The sequence below is a fragment of the Paramormyrops kingsleyae genome, chromosome 14 (genome assembly GCF_048594095.1).
Source record: "Paramormyrops kingsleyae isolate MSU_618 chromosome 14, PKINGS_0.4, whole genome shotgun sequence".
In the NCBI taxonomy this organism is placed as follows: domain Eukaryota; kingdom Metazoa; phylum Chordata; class Actinopteri; order Osteoglossiformes; family Mormyridae; genus Paramormyrops; species Paramormyrops kingsleyae.
In genome coordinates, this window is record NC_132810.1 from 23124560 (window position 1) to 23145777 (window position 21218).

The 21218-nt window shown below is 38.7% G+C and overlaps 1 protein-coding gene and 2 long non-coding RNA genes across 4 annotated transcripts; 1 reads left to right on the forward strand and 2 right to left on the reverse strand.

Annotated features, from left to right (window-relative positions):
• Nucleotides 1-158: 158 nt before the first annotated feature.
• LOC140578329 (uncharacterized) lies at nucleotides 159-1309 on the reverse strand. Its single transcript, XR_011982432.1, has 2 exons — nucleotides 1259-1309; nucleotides 159-1028 (listed from the first exon to the last, which is right to left on the reverse strand). It is a non-coding gene; the product is annotated as an uncharacterized lncRNA (long non-coding RNA).
• Nucleotides 885-20518, forward strand: cenpf (centromere protein F). Of its 2 annotated transcripts, XM_023791988.2 has the most exons (20): nucleotides 885-1046; nucleotides 1161-1357; nucleotides 2762-2868; nucleotides 2957-3048; nucleotides 3143-3404; nucleotides 3854-4056; nucleotides 5652-5777; nucleotides 5957-6085; nucleotides 6221-6343; nucleotides 6478-6613; nucleotides 7314-10310; nucleotides 10476-10837; nucleotides 10984-13074; nucleotides 17068-17220; nucleotides 17379-17498; nucleotides 17690-17851; nucleotides 18595-18778; nucleotides 18905-19381; nucleotides 19526-19704; nucleotides 20016-20518. In XM_023791988.2, the coding sequence occupies exons 1-20, from the start codon at nucleotides 885-887 to the stop codon at nucleotides 20238-20240; spliced, it is 8487 nt and encodes a 2828-aa protein (XP_023647756.2). In that variant the 3' UTR covers nucleotides 20241-20518. The 2 variants fall into 2 exon arrangements, with proteins under 2 accessions (XP_023647756.2, XP_023647755.2); XM_023791987.2 differs by having other exon boundaries at nucleotides 7314-10837.
• Nucleotides 15206-16594, reverse strand: LOC140578328 (uncharacterized). Its single transcript, XR_011982431.1, has 2 exons — nucleotides 16423-16594; nucleotides 15206-15473 (listed from the first exon to the last, which is right to left on the reverse strand). It is a non-coding gene; the product is annotated as an uncharacterized lncRNA (long non-coding RNA).
• Nucleotides 20519-21218: the final 700 nt, after the last annotated feature.

Consider the following 21218-nt stretch of genomic DNA (forward strand, 5'->3'; position numbering starts at 1 on the left):
ATGCCTGGCTGGTATTATAGTAGCACCGTATATACACTACCAGTCAGAAGTTTTTTGCACACCACAGGATTTTACCTCTTTTCCATATATTTCATAAACTGCAAATTAAAAGAAAAGCATTGGAAAGTAGAGTGAACAACTTTAAATGAAAGTACAAGTCAAATAAAACAAGTTTCCTTTATTACATGGGAAGAATATGTAACAGTGCACGTCTGACATCCCATTAACTGGTTGTGTGGTGATGGCAAATTCTAGGCTGTCCTTTAACTTTAAATGCACTAGTTAGCTGTTTCATTCAATGAAACAGTAGTATTTAATGTCCTTTTGTAGGAAGAATGCCTCAAATTTTATAATTGCTAGAGGAGGTTACTTTGATGAATCAAACATTTGACATTTTCTTGCTAACAAAGGTATTCAAATAGTGAACATACCGTACAATTATTTGTCAGCAAAGAGTATTGAGTATTTTTAGTAAATGTTACTTGAGTTAGATGCAAATGTAGAAAATTTCTGTGTGTGCAAAAAATTTTGACTGGTTGTGTATGTTCCCGACTAGCGTGGGGACAGGTGGGGGGGCAGAAATTGTTGACCAGTGGAAGTAAAATTTGGGGCAAGGTTGCAGCAGTAAAACTTCTTGCCAACTCATTTTACCACCACTGAATAGCAGAATGACAGATTTCCGGGACATCATTTGCGGGTGTCAGAGAGCTGCTGTCAATTTGTGGTAGACTCCCAGAACTTGGAGGAGAGGTGGGGTGTCTGACGTAATTAAAGGTCATGAGCATTGAATATACAGATGTAATTGATTACGATTATAGAAATCAAAGTGTATCTGATCTTTAGGGAATGCCAATTTCTGAGTGAGACCAGAAAAAGAAGAAAATATGAGTTGGGCAGGAGATGAGTGGAAAGATGGGCTTCCTGGAAAAGCCCTCCAGAAGATTCAGGAGATTGAAGGACAGCTGGATAAGCTTAAGAAAGAGAGGCAACAGAAGCAATTCCAGATGGATTCTCTTGAAGCCACACTTCTGAAACAAAAGCAGAAGGTATTTCAGGTTTATGCATCCCTCAGTAAAAACTCCGAACTCTTGAACATATGCCATCATGTGCGTTAAACTGTCAGTGTCATTAATTATTGTGTTTATGTTGATTCTCACTAGATTGATGTGGAAAAGAATGAAGTATCTGTCCTAAAAAGGGAGAACCAGTCTCTTGTGGAGTCCTGTGAAAGTCTAGAAAAGACACGGCAGAGGATTACCCATGAGATGCAGGTCAAAGATCAGCAGGTGAATTACTTGGAGGGCCAGATGAATTCCAGCAGAAAACAGATTGAGAAACTAGAGCAGGAAATAAAGAGGTGAGTTACTCCTAACAGTCAGGCCGAATATACTTATTTGCATTAACCTGGTTAAGTTATGAATAAAATTTTAATTACTCTGATTTATAAATTGCACATAATTAGTCTTGCCATTTAACGACAGGGATGCATTCTGAGAAATGAGTCGTTAATCGGTTTTGGTGTTGTCAAACATCATGTGTATTTATAAAAAGCTAGATGTTGCAATGTACTGTACACCTATGCTCTACATGGTATATCCTAAATAAAGATTAGAAAGTGCAGTATAGTAAATATGGGAGGTATTTTCTGCAAAAAATAAAATGAAAATGATAAAAAGAAAATACAATCTCCACTTTGCCATTTAGTTTCCAAAGTCTGTGCAAAAATCCTGCAAAAATTAAAAAGCACCATTTGCATTTAAATTTTCCACTCATGTATGAGTCAGATGTGAAAAATTAAAAAATATAATTAAAAACCCTTTTTGTCTTTTCATTTTCCAATTTGCCTTTTCATTTTCAAGTTCACTACATGCAAATATATGTTAATCGGAGCGGGGCGGTGGGCAGAACTACGGATCACAGCTGCGCTTTCATTTGCCGATCCCCTTTAATGCTGAATGGGCTAGCACCAGATTATTTGACTGAGCTTGTCCCTCCATACTGTACAAGTCGAGCATTAAGGTCTCTGACAAGCTTCTGCTTTTTGGCCAAAAATGTCGCTTGCGATGAAATGGGGAATGCACTTTCTCTGTGGTAGGGACAAAAAAACCTGCTGCTACATGTTGGAGCAGCACCCTCCATTGAATGTTTTACATCTAGATTTAAAACTCACCTATTTCCTGAGGCTTTTAGAGATTTTTATAGTCGTTTGTTTTTGTGTTCTTCTGTGATTTGAAAGTTTTTCTTGTATTACCTTTTGATGTATTATGTTTCATGTGTGTTCATGTACTTTTGGGGACATCTTTTGAGGTCGCGTGCGTGCGAGCGGGTATACCTTACCTTATGGGGACACAATGTGATGAACACCTGTTTTTTTCCCCTTATGGGGACCAGTTTTCTGGCCCCCACAAGGGAAAACTCAATTTGATAAAAATTTAATAACTAACTAATAATTCTTCTATTTTGCTTGGTTACTTATGGTTATGGTTAGGGGTTGAGGTTATCATAGTTAGCGTTAGCATTTTTCCCATAGAAATGAATGAGCGGTCCCTATAAAGATATGTTTACCCGATGTGTGTATGTGCGCGCACGTGCTATAGAAATAGACAGACTTCACAGACTTGAATTGATTTAGGGTCAAACCCTGGAATTTGTCCTGCCAGACATACAAAATAGACCAACTTTGTTGGGAGTTTCGTTATATCAGAGTTATATCAAGTGCTTTGTATTATTTGTGTACATCTTGTCATATTTCTTTCCAAAGGCATTCATTGGATAGAACCCAACCGTCTCATAGTATGGAGATGCAACCTTCTAGCACACCACAGAAAATGTTTGCAACCCCAGTGACACCAAGCAATAGGCATTTTGGTATAGTATCTTCATATACTCCTAATTTTTCGTATGTTACACATTTCTGATGCAGTATTTTGCAAAATATATATATATTTTTCCCTAGAAATTAAATTTGAGGAGCTGCAAGACAAATACAACAAGGAGGTTGAAGAAAGAAAAAGAATGGAAGCAGAATTAAAAGTTCTCCAAGTCAAAGTAAGCTGACTCATCTCCATAGAACCTGAAATGTTCTATCTTTCTGTACAATTCCCAGAAAAACAAAAGTACTATTGTTTGTGTTCTATAACAGTTGCTGAACCAGTCATCTGTAAGCCACAAGGACATAGCTAGACAGCAGACACAATCCTCAATCTTTCCATGGCAACAAGAACAAACATTAAGCTGTCATTCGAGCTATACCGAGACACCGTTAAAGAGGAAGACTGCTCCACCCAGCTTCCCATGGGATCTAGAGGGAACACCCATGAAACAGAATTCCCGAAGCATATCAGTCACTCAAAGTGAATCGGGCAGCTCTGAAGCAATTGAACTCCTGAGGGCAACAAATCAAGGTTTGTTCTCTAGAGGCAACTGTACAAAACAACTGTAAAAAAAGTGATAATTACAGTATTGGTTAAAAATGTCACTTGTGCAAACTGCATGCATGAGTGTCATAGTTACTGCTTCACATTTTTGTCATTTTCGTGCATCATATTTTTTATTTAAGAGCCGAAGTGGTGAGGACAGCAATTTTTTTCTATTTGACATTACTATATACTAATGCATGCACTATGTTCACATTCTAGGCCTTTGTGATTTAACCCTGCGACATTTAGCCAGAGGTTCTGTTCCATTTTCATTGTGGTACCTACTAAGCAATCATTCATTTAAAAATATTTGTTTGGCTGGTGCTTTTGTCCAAAGCGAAATTAATTAATGTTGCGTAACAAGTTTTCTTGTGATTACTTGCATCATCTCACATCTATCTGGATTTTATATGATGTTGTGATTTTTCTTTCAGATCTGAAAGCTAAAGTATCTGAGCTTGAGCTTCGTCTTCAGTCTCACAACAAAGAGATGAAGAACCAGATCAACAAGTTTCAGGAAATACAGAGTCAGCTTGATAAAATGAAGAAAGACCTAAACGAGAAAGATAAAGTTCTGGCCAAGTGCAGAGATGAACTCACCAAGGTGTCAGGGCAATACGACCAGGCTGTGACTAAGGTAATGAAAATGGCTTGACAAAACAAAATCTGTGTACTTATGACTATTGCATTATTACTGTGGAATTTCCCAGACTTGATCCTAGTAAGCCCAGTCTTTTATTCCCTAGGCTGGCCCATAAGGAGTTGTGATGGTTATTTATTTAAGAAGTTACATTGATAAAATCATATTATATGGGATGTTTGTTTTAACACTTAAGTGTTTATTGGTAAAACCTTTAGTAAAAGCAATTATTGTGCAGTGAAGTTCAGTACAGTTTTCCATAAAGCAGGGTACCCGTGGTCATGGAAAACCTGGAAAAGTTTTGGAATTTTGAAATAATTTTTCCAGGCCCTGGATAAGTTTTGGAATTCTTGGATAGAGAGGAAATTTTTCGAAACTAGCCTTGCTCATTTTTGTTTCCCACTTCATTCCGCAACGCGCTAACGGAAATGTACGAGCGGAAGTCAATAGTTAACTACCTTGGTAAAAATCTGTTTCTGGCACTTTTACCACGCACATTTTGCATATTTGAGATCGCTGCTTTTGTCTCTATTCCAGTTTTTATTGTTTTATTTATTTATTTTTTTGCACGTATTTGAATTTTATTGATCACAGTTTCCTGTTTTTGACTCAGTTTGCCTCTACCAATTGTAAGATACGTGTAATTATTTTAATATTGGGATTAATTTTCTTAATAATTGAACGCTATTTGCATTGGCAAAAGTTGTCCACCGTCTGTGTTTATTTGGCAACCAGATTGACTATTATATATCGTACCGATAATTGTAGTATTGCTATCTGAAACTGCATGATCATCAAATCAAAGCAAACTTGTGGGTTTTGGAAAAAAATGTTATGGTACTGGAAAAGTCATGGTAATTTATTCTGCCAGAATTGGAGGAACCCTGATAAAGTATCAAATGCTTTGCCTGTCATGTATAGGGTGTTATTTGGGGTGTAACGATACACCAAAGGCACGATTCGGTTCGGTTCGCGGTTTTGGAGCCTCGGTTCGGTTTCTGTTTGCTGTGGGGTTAGGGTTGATGTCATCTTAACAGCAATGCTAAGGAACAATAGATTCACTTAATAACAATAACAACTAAACTTTTTCTTTATTAATTTTGCCATCACATTTTTAGTACAATCAGGATACCTGAGTAAACAACAAAAATTAAATAAATACCTCCAATATAGACTAGTCAGAAAAAACAATTCTAATACTAACTTTAGAATATAATATTTAGAACAAAATTTAGAACAAAAGCTCATCATTACTAATACAATTTAATCAAATGTGATAAAATAAAGATGTGTTTAAATTGGTTAAATTAGTTAGAGACAAGTGACGTCAACCTCAACAATGGGCAGCAGGGGGCGTGAGAGTACCGCGGTACACCACGAGAGTTTCGCGATACGTATCGTGGTTGGTGTATCGCGATATTTCGGTTCGGTTTGTAATATCGTTACACCCCTAGGTGTTATTAAAGGAACAGTTTGATAAAAGTAACTGTGTTCACACCAGTGTGCTGAAAATTCACAGCCTTGTTTCTGATATGTAAATTGTGACGCTTATGATGATTAAATTGTATTTTTTACACTTTTTTTTTATTCAGTGTATTTCAGTTGAGCAAAAGCTGAAACAGTTGACTGAGGAAATTAATTGCCAAAGGCACAATGCGGAAAGTTCACGGCGCACTCTGGAACAGAAGCTGAAGGACCAGGAGAAGGAGAACCAAAAGGTTTCGTATTTCGCGTTGTCATGATTGTCAAAAGTGCTGGTTGTTGTGTTCTTGACATGCAGTTTCAACTGAGATGCAAATGTTAGACACATTGTTTATTCTTTGGGGCTTTTGCGATCCATGAATGCTTATTTGATACGAAGCATCAAGCCTTCATTAGTCCTTTCTCTTTCATGTAGGAACATGCTCGCCAGCAGACTTCCCAGTTTGCACTTGAGCAGCAGTTAAATCAGACAAAAACACAGATGAGCCAGGAGCTCCAGCAAGCCAAAAAGGATTACACTATGCTGCAATCTGACATTGACAAGGTAACAGTGACAGCTATGAGGGAAAAAGTGCCGATCTAGGTTTTGTACAGCTGCTGACATATGCAATCATGCAAATGGTGTCATATTTGAATCGTGACTGTTAACAGCCTAGAGATGTACTCTTTTTCCACCTAGGTAATGGCACAGAAGAATCACTTGGAGAAAGATTTGGAAGAGCTTAAAGCTAAGCTTTGTCGATCAGAACAAGCTCTGCAGGCTAGTCAAACAAACGAAGTTGACTTAAAGAAGAAATCTGAGGTATGTGCGCAATGGTCTAATTCAGGTTCCCAATCCGGTCCTCGGGGACTCACAGGCAGTCCACGTTTTTGCTCCCTCCTATTTCCTTACCATCCCTGACTTTTAAATGAGCATGGTGGTTTTGTCTTTTGTAGGAGATGCAGAGAGAGAAAAACAACCTCAACTCTAAGCTGGAACAAAACATCAAGAGATTGTCTGAAGTTGAGGAAGAGCTGAAAACAGTGAGAAAAGACCTGAAGCAGAGCAACAATATGACAGAGGATTTGAAAGGTAACCATGGCATTGAAATACCATAAAGGATTACAGAATGGAGTTTTAAGTACAGAGTATTAGACCCTGTGGTAGGGTTCAACCTAGTTTTGTGCAGTATCTAATATTTCATACAGTCGAGACATTATCTCACACTATGTGGTAGTTTGAAAAGCATCACTATTTTGGTATTCTGAAATCAGACGGGGAGTCCCAACAATATATTTCAAGCACTCGGCTAATTTCGTCAGCAAAATCTCAAGATATATCATCTTGCCATATTGCTGCCCAAGCCTAGTTCAGTCGGTGTATCCCACTGAAATATAAATAAATTGCTTGATTGTAAATTACCTAAAATCCTTTCCCACTATTTTATTAGAGACCAGTAACTTCTGTTATTGGTCTGTATGTGGCTATTGCCTCACCGTTTAAACGTTAACACCTCTGATTCCACTGGTAAATATATACAGTCACTTCTATTACATCTTTTTCAGTCAGAGAAAGAGCTATCCAAGTGAACAATGGTGATGTGAGATTCCTGAACGAATCATTCTTTTTGGTGAAACTGTCAAGCCAGTTTTTTAATTTTAAGTTTAACCCTATTTTTCCCATTGATGTGTGTATTTTAGTACATGTTGGCTAACGTGAAGTTTTTCAGGAATTCACTAGTTGCAATGAAGCAAGACCGACTAATCAAAATTAACTTTTTTGTCTTTTTCAGCTAAAACTCAGGCTCAAAGTGAGGAGTTGAAAGGACTTCAAACGAAACTGGAAAGCCAAACCAAATCTTCTACACAAGATCTGGAAAGCATTAAAAAAAAATTGGCTGATCTGGAAATGAAAAAGGACGAATCTGAAAAGGAAATTCAGAAACAAAGGATTGAAATGGTGCAGATGGCAAACAAGAACACTGTGTTAGAGAAGGAACATCAAGAACTGAGTTTAAATTTAAAACTGAAACAGAATGAGTGTGATGAATTGAAAAAACAAGCAGAGTTTATCCTTAAATGGAAAAATGAAAAAGAAGGTCTTATTAACAACATTGAGACTGAACGAGAAATGATGCTGAATAGAATAGGTGAATTGCAAAAAAATATAGTCACTCTTAATGACACTCAGAGTGACCTGAATGAGAAGCTGAAGAATGTGGAAAATGAGAGAGAAATTCTAATGTGCCAGATTGATTCTCTGAAGGGTGACTTGCTGAATAAATGTGTGGAGCTGGAGGAAAAAGAACAAGTTCATAATGAGCTTCAAATACAATTTAAGGAGGCAGATCAGAAACATAGTAAGGATTTGGAGAATACAGCAGTGCAAATCACTCTTCTGCAGTGCAAGCTGACAGAATTAGAGGCTAGATTGCAGCAGAAGACAAGCAAGTTGGAGAACATGCAACTTTCTCACACTGAACTGTTAACGCAGTATGAGAATGCTTGTGACCTAGCTAAATCAAAGGATTCTACGATAGAGCTAAAGCAGAATGAAATAATGCATCTCCGGGAGAGTGTAGCTCAGGCTTCGGCTTACCAGGAGCAACAGCTGGTCAGATTTACTGAGGAGAAGTCCAGTTTGATGAAAGAATATGAAACTAATCTTTCTGAGAAAACTGAAGAGGCTGAACAGGCAAAGTTGAATTTTGAGAAAAGCCAGCAGGAATTACCCTTGTTAAATGATCGTATTGCTTCACTTGACTTAGCTTTGAAGTGCCAAAAACATCTTACTGTAGAGCTGCAGACCAAATATGACGTGCTCTCTAATGCAAATGATGATCTCCAGGAAAAAATTTCCAAAGCAGAGAAAAATGAAGAAAAAGTCCTTCATGAAATGAGCATCCTCTCTGAGCAGGCAAAGACTGTGAATTCTCTACAAGAGCAGTTAAATAGTGTATCTGCCGCAGAAGAAGAGAGTAAGTGTGCTCTTCAAAAAGCTACAGAAGCTCTTAACCTAAAAGTAAATGAGCTACAGACGCTTAGTGGAAATACATCGGATCTCAAAAAACAAGTAAAGGAAATTGAAACTAAGGCTTCCAATTTGGAAAAAGAAAATGTACATTTAGAAGTGAAAGTAAAACAGCTTGAGAAGAGCACTGAAGAATTGTTGTCAAAGAATCAGTCCCTACAGGAGGCCAATCGTGTTTTATGTGAAGAAAAAGCTTGCTTGTTAAGGGAGAAAGCCGCTACAGAGGATTTGACACTGATGGCTGAGAAAGAGTTTGAAGCTTCAAGCCAGCATTGTGTTGAGCTAACATGTTTGGTGGAGGATCTTCAAGTCAAGTATGCTTCTGCCGTAGAGCTGAATTCAAAGCTGGAGAGTAGCCTCAAAGATCAATCAGATCAAAAATCTTTGCATGAACAGAAAATGAATGTATTTGCTGCAAAGCAAAGAGAGGAGTCAGAAAGGCATTCTCAAGAAATTAAAGATCATGAGGAGAAGCAGAAGAATTTGATGGAGGAGTTGGTTGCAGTTAAGGTTGAGTTACAAGACAAAAGCAGTCAAATTTCAGAGATGAACACAACACTGGAAAACAGTCAGTCTGAAATGTTACAGTTAAGAAGAGACATTACTGCTGCTAATGATAAACTGGTCAAATTGAATGATTCCTACAAAATAATTATTCAAGAAAGGGATTGTTGGATGGAAAAAGAAGTGTCCAATCTGAGTGAAATTGAATCTTTGAGAGCTGCTTTAACAACTACAGAAAATAGCATGGATCAAAAGGAAGATTTAATCCAAATGCTCAGAAAGAGTGTCTGTGATGCTGAATTGGAGCAGGTAAGATTAACTCAAGCACTAAAAGAAAAAGATCTTACAATGAATAAGATAAAGGTCCAGCTGGAAATGCTTCAGATGGATCTTGAGGACAATGAGATTTACATGAATTCCTTTGACTCAAAAATGGAAGAGCATCAAGGTACTATAAGCTCATTAGAAACAAAACTTGAAGAAAGCGAATCGCAAAGGTCCACCACAGAAAATGAACTGTCTTGTCTCAGAGAAGAGCTAACATTAAAAAACAACGAAATCTCAAAAATAAAATCACATTTAGAGTATGTCTGCAAGAATGAACAAAACCTCTCTGCACTTAATATTGAAATTGAGTCTCTTCTGGCAGCTAAATCAAAATTCCAGGTTGCCATAGAGGAGGAGAATCTCAGATATTCTAACTTGGAAAAAATCTACAATGAACTGTCAGAAATAAACTCGAAGCTAAGGACTAAGGTTGAGAACTTGCAACACCAGTTGCGTGATATTGAAGAGCAAAATGATAGATTAAAACAGGAGAATGATGGCCTTAAGGAACTACTGCAGATCCAGAAAGATGAGTATCAGTGTCTCAAGTCCCCCATTGCGAAAATGGCAGAACACAATAAGACAAACTTGAAAAACAAAGAGATTGAAGAAGAGCAAATGGAATTGCATCAAAGGTTTGTTGTCTTACAAAGTGAATATGCTGTAATGAAAGAACAGTATAGCAGCTTGCTCTCCCAGGTATCAGGACAGCAGTCTCTTATTGAACAGCTTAAATCAGAAAGAGGCCATAAAACTGAATGTGAAGTGGATGCCAGTCAAAGTGCTAGTTCATTTGTAAACATCAGTTTATCAAATGAAGAAGAATATGATGGCATGAGTGCGCTTGATGATCACAAGGAGTTTGATGTTCTGCACAGTAGCGCTATCATTGAGGACTCCAGCACAGAACCATGTCATCCTTGTGAAGGTACTTTATTAGGCTCAGTTTCTTCATCCAGTGTTGGGGGATCTGGTTTGCAGAATGCAACTGATAATATTGATGGTATTGTGTGTTCCTTTGATGGACCGGTGTTGCATCTGCAACAGGAGAAAATTCATTTGCATCCCTCCAGTCAACATGTGCTTTCTCCAGAGAATCAAGCTGCGCAGTGTGAAGAATTGGAACTGTCATCTCCCACCTCTGAGAAAGTCAGGAGAGGTCTTGATGGTCCGATGGAGGCTAAGCAACAGGTTTTCAAAAATGAGATTATGGAGCTGCCAGGGTCTGAAAGGAAAGATCTGGAACAGCTCCAAAAACAACATTTCCATGAGGTACAGAGCTGGAAACAGAAACTTGTTGACCTGAGCTTGGAGATGGAGGCTAAACTGGCTGCTGAGAGGCAACATGCAGCAGTGTTATCAGCAGAATTGGAGACTGCGAGGTTACAGATGCAGGGTCTGGACCTTAGTTCTCGTTCCTTGCTATGTGATGATAATGAAGAATCTATTTTGCAGGTAAGCCACACCAGGGACATGGTCCCTACCTCTGAAAAACAGTAAAATTGTCTGTACATGTGAATATCTTTTAGAATGTAGATAATTTAATGCTAAAATGTTTTTTTACTGTATTTTCAATGATGTCTTTACATTTTACTTTGCAGCTGCAGTCCCATTCATCAAAGAAAGCAACTCCTCATAAAAAACAGAAACCAGAGACAGAGAATTTGAAAGAACATGCATATTTAGGTATCTCCAGTTTGCAAGACAGCTCCATAGATGAAATGGCACCAAATCATGAAAACCAGATAGTCAATATCTCTCAAAAGGACGATCACGGACGACAACTTGAGGGTGAAAATGAAGGAACTATCCAAAAATTGCGGGAAGAAATCCAAGCCTTACATTCACATTTAGAGTTGTTTGCTGCTGAGAGTAACTCAAGGAAAGAGCTCTGCACTCAAATGGAGATGACATTGCATCAACTGGAAGAAGAAAAATCAGATTCTGTTGATAAATTAAAGTGCACCATAGTGGAAAAACAAAAAGCTGATGATCAAATAAAAAAACTGGAAGAGGAAGTGGATACTTTAAAGCTGCAACTTCAGACATCAAAATGTCAGTCATCAGATATTATCGAGATACTAGGAACAACAGAGGTGGCAAATGCTGACTGGGATGAGCAAGTCCTTCAGCTTGAGAGTGATCTGAAACGTGTACAATCTGAGAAAGCAAACTTAGAAAATCACATCTTGTCAATGGAGACTGATATAGAGGAAATGCTGAAAGGGAAGCAGAAATTGGAGCAAGAGCTTGAAGCAAGCAGGAAAATAAATGTCAGCCTTGAACAAAATCTCAATATAATGACAACTGAAGGACTACAGCTGAAACAAGAGCTGCTTTCCTGCACAGAAGAGAAAGAGAAAGCTGCTCAGTCTTTGCTGAATTTGAAGGAAAGGGTTGAATGGCTGGAAAAAGAGAACACTGAAGCAAGAGAACTGAATAAGATAATTGAGGCTGACATAAGACGCCAGAAAAAAGAAAGTGAGGTGGCTAGCAATAACCTTGGTCATTTGCAAGAAGAGAAGAAGCAGCTGTTAGCACAGCTTGAAGACTTGGAGCAAGCAAAATCATTGCTCAGTGGGGAGAAGGACAACTTGCTGAAGGAGTTGGATCATTTTAAAGAACAACAGTGTGATGTGTCTCAGAGCTCTGAGGCAACTATGACCAAAATCCAAATGCTAGAGATGGAAAATTCAAGATTGTCACGTTTGCTGGAATCCTCCCTTTTAGAAAAGGGAAAAATAGCATCTAGGCTGAATTCCACCCAGGAGGAGGTGATCCAGATGAGAGTTGGCATTGAGAAGCTCCGGGTTAAAATCGAATCCGATGAAAGAAAAAAGCATCAAATGGGTGAACTGCTCCAAGATGCCCAAAGGAAGGCAGACATGCTTCAGGACAAATTAGAGCGACTGGAGAAAGAGAAGGAGATGACTGAACAGAGTCTGGAAGATGCAATCATTCAGGCTGAGACAGCTAAGGCTGAATTTGAAGAATTACAAGCTGAAAAGGTTGAACTCATCCAAAGATTTGAGCAAATGACTGCAGATCAGAATGACCTCAGAAGTGAGAAAGAGAGACTTGAAAGGGAAGTTTTTCAAAAAGCAGAACAACTGCAAAAGATTGAAAGACAAGTGAAAGAAGTTGAAGTAAATTTGAACGTTACCACTGAAGAACTCCAATCTAAACTGAGTGCAGTGGAAAGTCACCTGCAAATTTGCCAGAAAGACCTTGAATCTATGCAACTCAAAGAGCAAGACCTGACATACCAGCTATCTTCACTTGAATGTGAAAATGTGCAGTTGTCTGAGAAGCTCCAGGAGACACAGGAGCTCCAGTTAGATATGCAGTCCAAAACCCAGGTGCTTCATGAAGAGCTTGTGATAAAGCAGAGTGAGCTGAAAGTCAGCTTTGAAGAAAACGAGAGGTTACGGCGACAAGTGGCTGAACTGCAAATGTTTAAAGACGACGACAAAGAGGAAAAGCAGTCCCTCCTTCAGTCAGAAAAAGAAGAGCTTGAGAGGGGGAAGATGCATCTTCAGTCCATTGTGGCGGAGTTGGAGCAGAAGGTGGAAATGACATCAGCAAAGTGTGAAATCATGCAAATCACAATGTCATCTTTGGAGGGCAATGTCCAGCAAAAGGAGGAGTACCTGCAAGCTGCAAGACTGACAAATGCAGAGCTCAGTGAAAAGGTAAAAGCGGTGCAACTTTTTTCTCAAACTATTTAAAATTTTGTCCTGACTATAAACAATATAATGATTACAAGTAAAATTTGCCTAGGTAAGTCATGATAGAGCCATGCAGGTCCTGTAGCTGTAGATGCAGTATATCTAGACATTAATGCATGAAAAAGTTTTTGTGCTATTTTTCATGTGCTGAAAAATGTTGGATTACGTTTACATTGTACATTGTCCAAAGCAACGTACTAGGCAAAGATCACATTGCAAACATACTTGCTGTCAAGGATCCAACAAGGCATAAGTACAGCTAGGCTGAGCTTCCAATGAATGCCGAGGTATAACAGGGTTCCCGCAGGGTCTTAGAAAGTCTAAAATTCAGAAAGTTAAATTTAAGGCCTTAAAATGTCTATAAAATGCCCAGATTTTCATCCTAGGTCTTAAATTTAATTTACCCAAGTCTTAAAATTCTTACCTCCGTTCATTCCCAAAAAGCGTTGTCCGCAAAAAATAAAATAGTAAAACGCTGTAAAACTAATCTGTTGGTTGTGTTTTCTGGTCTGCACTGGTGTCTGCGTGGTAATAAAACTACAAATCCCATTGCGTGGTCACTGCAGCTAGGCAAACAAACAGTTTGAGAGAGAAGGGTCTGGCTGCAGAACGTGTACTTTCAGCCACTGACGTCAGGTGCACGCTCAGCCACAACAGGAAGTGCAGGGAAATCAAGCGCTAACTTAGTTCTTGAGGCCAATGTGAACGGTATGTTGTTTTATTATTTGTATTACTGAATGATATAGTTACAAGTTTATTTCATGCCATACATTATTGCAATGTAAATGTTTTGATGTAGTGCGTTAGTAACTTTTTTCTCTGATGACTGGAGTTAATTTTTTCAGTTAAAATGCAACTACTAGCCAGTTTGCTCACGTTATCTTATCATAAAATAAACACATTTCTACTTTTACAGAGCTTTTCATGGAGTTACCTTGTGAATGTCTTAGTTTCCAGCATATAGTTTTTAGTTGTTCGTGTGGTCTTGAGGAGAACGCTTCTCGGTCTCCTTATAGTAAGGCAAGGCAAGTTTTTATTATCATACACAGGGGTTAATAACAGCAGCGAAGTGAACACACGCAACCAAAAATCCGTAATGTTCCTAAGAGAGTGGCTGGTCTGTCCTGAAATCATATAGCTGAAAAGTTTTCAAATACAGTATGTATTATATAACATGTTGGATAAATAGACATAGTTTACTGGTGATTTCATGTTCGTGGAAGTTTCCGCTTTTTAACATGTATAAAGTAATATTATCTGTTATATAGATCAACTCAGGTGAAATAAAAATTGTACGTTTTCAGCATCTGGCACGCCACTCATGATTTCAGACTTGCGCAGGAAATCTTACAGCAAATCTATATTATTCCATTATAAACCTAAAATGAGCTACGTCAAAAGTGTGTTTACATGGTTAAATACAAAAGCATACTATTTACAAGGTAAGAACTGTTACATGTGTGTGCAGACATCTCAAATTGAATTAATTTGATTTGACAGTCAGGTACTGATTACATGCAATGTTGATACAACTGATATGCTACTTAAATATACATCACACTAAATAGTTAGACATCATGATCTTCCGGACCTTTGCTTCAAGAAATTTTCTCTAACTGGACCTCTTTAAATTTTAGTTGAATACCCCTGCAATAGAGCTATTGAACTAATTAGAATTTTTAAAATCGCAATATATATCACAGAAAGAATAAATATTGCAATGTGATTTATTCCCAATATCGTGCAGCCCTAATTCCCCGTGTTTATCAGCTGTTTCCAGTTGTTTTCATTATCGCTGATGGGACTGGAGCGTAACTTCCGCGATAGGCGGGGGATCACTGTATATTTTAAGGCTTAAACTATAAAAAGTTTATGTATATGGTCTTTCTATATCGCGGATTTTCACCTATGGCTGATGGGTCTGGATTAGAGGTCGACCGATATGGGTTTTTCAACAGCCGATGACGATATTTAGGAGTCAGGGTCAGCCGATGGCCGATATATGCTGCCGATATTTTTTGGCCGAAAATTGGACGTTTTCCCCTCTATTTGCATGATAAAATATCACATTAATAATAACAAACGATACACAAAATTTCTCAATTTAGCATTTATTGAATACTGACTTGTGTAAATTTAAATATATAAACTTAAATAACAAAAACACAATACAACTTATAAACAACTTAAACTTATAAACAATAAAGATAGCAGCATCAGAATCTCTTTAGCAGCAAACTCATTCTTCAGCTCCCAAGCTCACCAGTCTGCTGCAGATATTGCACCTGGCTTTTCCTGGTGTTGGCTTTGTGAAATGCTGCCGTACAGGATTAGATTTTTGTTCAGCCATCAGACAGCAATTACTAAAACAGAAGAATAAATGCAAGGTTAGAATTTTTATTATAGTACCTTCATCTTCAATTCATTCTACAATTCCAGTATTCCATGCACATTAAAACAATTACACTCTAATACATTTTGAAGGAGAAAAGAAACACTAAGTGCATCATGGTATGATGAGTAGTGTACACTAACATGTTGTTTCTGTTGTTAGCAGACAGATAGCTTAAAGCCAAATTCACAATCAGAATCTAGTGATCCCGGAAAATAAAAAAAATAACTGTCGTATTGCACAGCCTTGTATGCAAGGACAACATAAGCCCCTAGTGATTGTGACGTTGTCTACGTATAAGCCCGTATAAAGGATAGACATGTTTAATGAGGAAACGAACTGCGCAAAGTCATGCACTTTTTATCTAGACGTCTGACAAATTGTTTGAATCTCCGGTCTCAAATGAAAAAAAGTTGCACAGAAGGACCATTGTCAGCATCAGCTCAAGTAAATGGTAACCACGCTTTCGAACAAACACTTTTCTCCGCCACGCATTGTTCTTAGCAGCTCTGTGTCTCCGAGGACGGCGCTGTCTGTGATCAGGGCAGAGTAACGCAACTCTCACACAAGCTGCAGTATTTGAGAGCTGCCTGCTCCGCCCCACACACTCACAGAGTGAAACTCTCCGACACAAGAAAAACTGATAACATCGGGCTGATATGGTAATAATTAAAATGTTAACAATTAAAATGATTTTTAACGATTAAAAAACGTCTGTGAGCCCACCAATAAGCGCACAAAACGAACTCCATTAGAATCAATGATCCTTAATAATGTTACCTGTAAGCTACAGTTGGTTGAAGGCTCATTATCATTACCCCAGTTCCCAATAGCGTAATTCGTGTTTTCTTTTAAAGCAACATTTCATAGCAAACTACTTAAATAAACAGGTCATTGAAAGATCAGAATTTAAGCCTTACCGTTTTATCCCAGGACTCTTCCAAAACTTCTGGCTGTGGTCCTGCACAAGGCAGCATGGGTCACGTGTTCCACAGCAACAATAACACTGGGCTGCCCGCAGACGTGCCTGTCTGAAAATCGGCGTAGTGCACTCGGATATCGGCCGATGCCGATACATTAAAAAATGCTAAATATCGGCCGGCCGATATATCGGTCGACCTCTAGTCTGGATCCCCGCCTATCGCGGAATTTACGTTCCAGACCCATCAGCGATAGGTGAAAATCCGCGATACTGAAAGACCATATACATAATTTTTTTTATAGTTTAAGCCTTAAAATACCACTCCCACATGCTTTAAACACATGTGAACTTATTGAAACACACTTTGTAAACACATGATATGTGGATGTTGGGCTAAGGATATGAGTGACATAAAATATGAGAATTTCTGGTATTCGAATGTTTCTAGTAATGCATCGTGTTGGTCTTAAATTTTACTCATAATGGTCTTAAAAGGTCTTAAATAGGTCTTAAATTTAACTTACTGAAACCTGCAAGAACCCTGTATAAGTATAAGCAGTATTGGAGCAGGAGCTACACAACAGTTTCTAATGTTGGATGGCGCAATGAACTGTGTGGTCTTAATAATCTTTTTTTCCATCAGGTTGATGTGTTAAATAAAGACAACTTGAAGCTGCAGAGTGAAATCACTTCAGCTTTGAGCAGTGCAGAAGAATTGCGGATGGCTTTAGAGATGGAACGCCACAGTCATAGTATTCAGCAACAGAGTACAGAACAGCAGATAGAGAGCTTCAAGGTAAGCACCCTGCCATCTGGTCAACACAGCACTTTCCGACTTTGGTTTTGTTGTATATACCAGTACAATGACAATAAAGAAATTCTTTTTCATTCGGTTATTCTCAGGGTCACTTACATGTAGCACTTGCTCACACCCCTGTGTTTTTTTCCTTGCAGTTAACCTCGGAGAACCTGTCTTCTGAAAAGGAGGAGCTGATGCGTATCAAGGAGAGCCTTGAGCTTGATCTCAAGAAGAAGGATACAGTTCAGCAGGAGCTACAGAAACAAATTCAGCAGGCAAGTCCATGATGTTTAACACAGTAACTATTCATGGGCCTGAGAACTTTGGAAACATTCTGTGCTATTACTGTTAAACCTGGTACTATTCGGAGTCTTAACATTAGTACTTCAGTTATGAGCTATAGCATAAGTTAATAGTAAACTAGTTTATTTCCTCTGCTTGAAACATCACATTGTCTTTTGCACAGCATCAGTCTGAATTTGAAGCCTTGAAGAAAGACTTAATTACTGCTGAGGGGAAGGCAACCGAGTATCTGACTGAGATCGGTAGCCTGAAGTGTAGTAAAGAGGAGCTCAGTTCTGCGCTAAGGGAGATGCAGAGCTGGCTGGAGCAGCAAGACAAGTTGAAGGTAATGAGCCGACAATGCAGAAGATGTAGTTCAGACTATATTTAGAAGTACATGGGTAAACAAGTATTTTGAAAGACAGAAGATACTAAAAATATATTGCAGAGGGAATCAGTGTGCAGACGCCACATAACCACTTGGTGAATCAATAAAATTGATGTCGCTGGCAAGTTTCTGTGTGCATATAGCTCCCATTAAGTGCTGTTTCACTTTCTTGTCATGCAGCAGGGGTCGTAGAGCTTGAAACTTTTGCTTTCTCAAATAAAAACAAAGCATTATTTTTAATGTGAATATCCTGTAAAACTCACAGCCCTGTACTGGATAAGCAGTTGAAAGAATGAAGGTCAAGAATTTTTCATCTAGCTAACAATGTGTTCCCAGATTCTGTGTGTGCACTCATAATGACAGTTTGTCCAAGTGTGCTTCACAATAGTTTACACTGTTATTGTTTGAAGTGTATTTGCTTAATTGGCTGGCCCATGTAATTGCGAGAAGAAATCAATGTTCGAAATATGCAGTCAGCCTTTCTCAGTAAGCTGCTAAGGTACCCGATTACTGCTCTTATGGTATTAATCCAAGTCTCTTAACTGGTCTGGCAGATTTTGCTATTTGATGTGATATTTATTGATTTGTTGAAAGCACTCTGCAGTGTTCTGATTTATCCTATTTATGTAAAATGGAATTTATATAGTGCAGTATGGTTTACCATTGTCTTTTTATATTTATATATATATATATATATAAAGACAAAGGTCGATGAGCTTTCCCAGAAGGTCACCCAGCTTTCCAAGGAGAAAGATTCTGCACACAGTAAGCTTGCCCTCTGGATGAAATCTTGCAAGCAGCTGGAGAAAGAGAAGCAATTGCTCTTGGTGGAAAATGAACAGCAGGGGGCGCTCATCACAACACTTCAGTCTAAAGAAAAACAAGGTACTTGTTGACCTAGTATGTAATGTTTAATGAGCACCAAACAGGCCAAATAACTGAAGAAGTTGTTGGTTATCCTTGATTTGTCCAAAGCCCTGGCATCTAAATGTCCTTTTGTACTCATCACAGGAGAGGAAAGCAGCAGCAGCAACAGCATGCAGAAGTTGCAGATGGAGATTCAGGAGTTAAAAGGGGCTTTGGAGGAGCGAACCAGGGAAGCCGATGAGAGCACAGACAAATACTGCAGCCTCTTGGTGAGCCTGCACAAGCTGGAGGAGGCCAATGAGACCCTGCAGAACCAGGTATCACACCTCACCAGCCAATTGGCTTCTAAAAGCAGAAGATCTACATCAAAGACTTCCCAGAACCCAACAATCACCACCACCCAAAAGGAAGAGGAGGCAGGGAGAAAACAGGATGGTCAAGTGTCGGGGAAGAGGCAGAGGGCCCCAGGGCCTGATGAGAACGAGGAAGCCAGTAAGGCACAAGAGGCCCTCCACAACATCTCAAAGAAGATCCGGGCGTGTGCCACTCCTCAAGCGTCCCGCCAGCCTCAAGTCGAGGAGGAGTTCAGACCAGAGGGCTTACCTGAGCTGGTGAAAAAGGGTAAGCTTTCAATGTCAGTGCTGCAGTATCTTTTGCAGTGAAACGCATCATGCAAGAAAAAAATGTGGAAATTCATGGTCGCCCAGTCTCTGTGATTAAAGATTTATGTATTGAGGAATTCTTATCATGGGATCTGCCCTCCAGGCTTTGCAGATATCCCAGTGGGGGAGGCCAGCCCGTTTATAATGCGTAGAACTGTGGTGCGGAGGTGCAGTCCTCGGCTGGCTGCCAAGAATTCCCCTGTGTCCCTGCACAGCTGCCAAACCCCAGACTCCGCTGTGCATTACGTCTCCCAGTCAACAGAGGGCAGCAGCCAACAAGCAGTAAGTGTCTGGCTTTCATTCGCCTTATTTCCAATGGGACTGGCATTTAAGGATAAATAGTATATATGACATAGCACATACATCTCTAAACTAGAAATATTGCATATACAGTATATATCCATTCTGTGTTAACTTGAATGGTCATTCAAACTTAGAGCTGCTCTTTTTGGAACTTAATTTTATATATAGTGTGTGTGGGGGGATGTTTTTGTTCTAAACCTGGTTTCCAAGTTTTGGTGGATTATATCACTGACATTTCTGCACTGCCTTGTCTTCTCATGTTTCATTGACAGTTAATCTCTCCTTTGCAGCTTCAAGAGACCAAACCACTTCAAAGCCCTGCCAGGTCTACATCTGGAGTTCTTGCTTCTCTGACCAACAGTCCTAAAATTGTCATCTTTGACAGTCCCGTGGTGAACAAGGAGGACCAAAAGAGTAGGAGGTCCCTCAGCATCAAGAGGACTCCTGAACAGAGAGAGAAACGTAGGCAGGACATGGCATTAACAAAGCAGGAAGAAAACTGTCATGTCCAGTAAAATCAGTCTTACTTCATAAGAATTTTTCACCCATGTAGATATTTTACTTCTGGCAATGCTCATTAATATTTTTTTGCATATTATTTATGTATTTTTTTTAACTTGTTTTAACATTTTAGATTTTTTTTTTTCCTTTTGGAGACTCATAATTGCAGTTAACAGACTGGCCACAAAGAAATTTACTCTGGATTTTCCTGTAATAGTGAAAGTGCGCAGAATCTGCTATGTACATATTAACTTGCTGCCAATTTTTCCATTAAAACAATATTTTGGTACTATGTTTGCTTCCTCTTTAACTATCATGAAAACTGAGCGCTACACTTTTTTTTTTTTTTTTGACCCATTGACTGAACCAGATTATAATCAAATCGTACATACTGTATTGGATGAGGAATTTTGTTACTTCTGCAGTTTCCCTACACAATACGCTTCCTTTAATTTGATTCCTTGTATGACATAATTAGGAAAATATATGATTTAATTTAGAAAAAATTGTATTTCGGTTTAATCAATGTTATTCATAGCTTATTTGTTCAAGGGGTCAGTTGCTAATCCTGGTCTGGGTAACGGGGTCAGTCCAAAGCGGAATAGGGTAGAGGATGCCAGTCTATTACAAGACACAGACACCCTAGGGAAAATTTAGAGATTCTTGGATTGTGGGAGGAAACTCGCGCAGTACAAGAGGAACGTGCAAATTCACCTACAGCAGAGGCCAGATTCAAACCCTCAGCCCTAGAGCTATTAGCCTCCATGCTGTTCAATTAAATACCATTCATTTTAATTTCAAACATATAATGCATATTGTTTTAGCTTTATAAGTATAACATTATTTTTTAAGGTTTAATTCTTCACTTATCCAATGTATAGCAACTGTTTAACATATGTAAAGTCAGTTGCTGACTTTATTAAATAGTTCAATCAAAACAAAAATTAAAATTTTGGTTGATATAATGAAAACGTGTGTTGGCACCTTCTGCA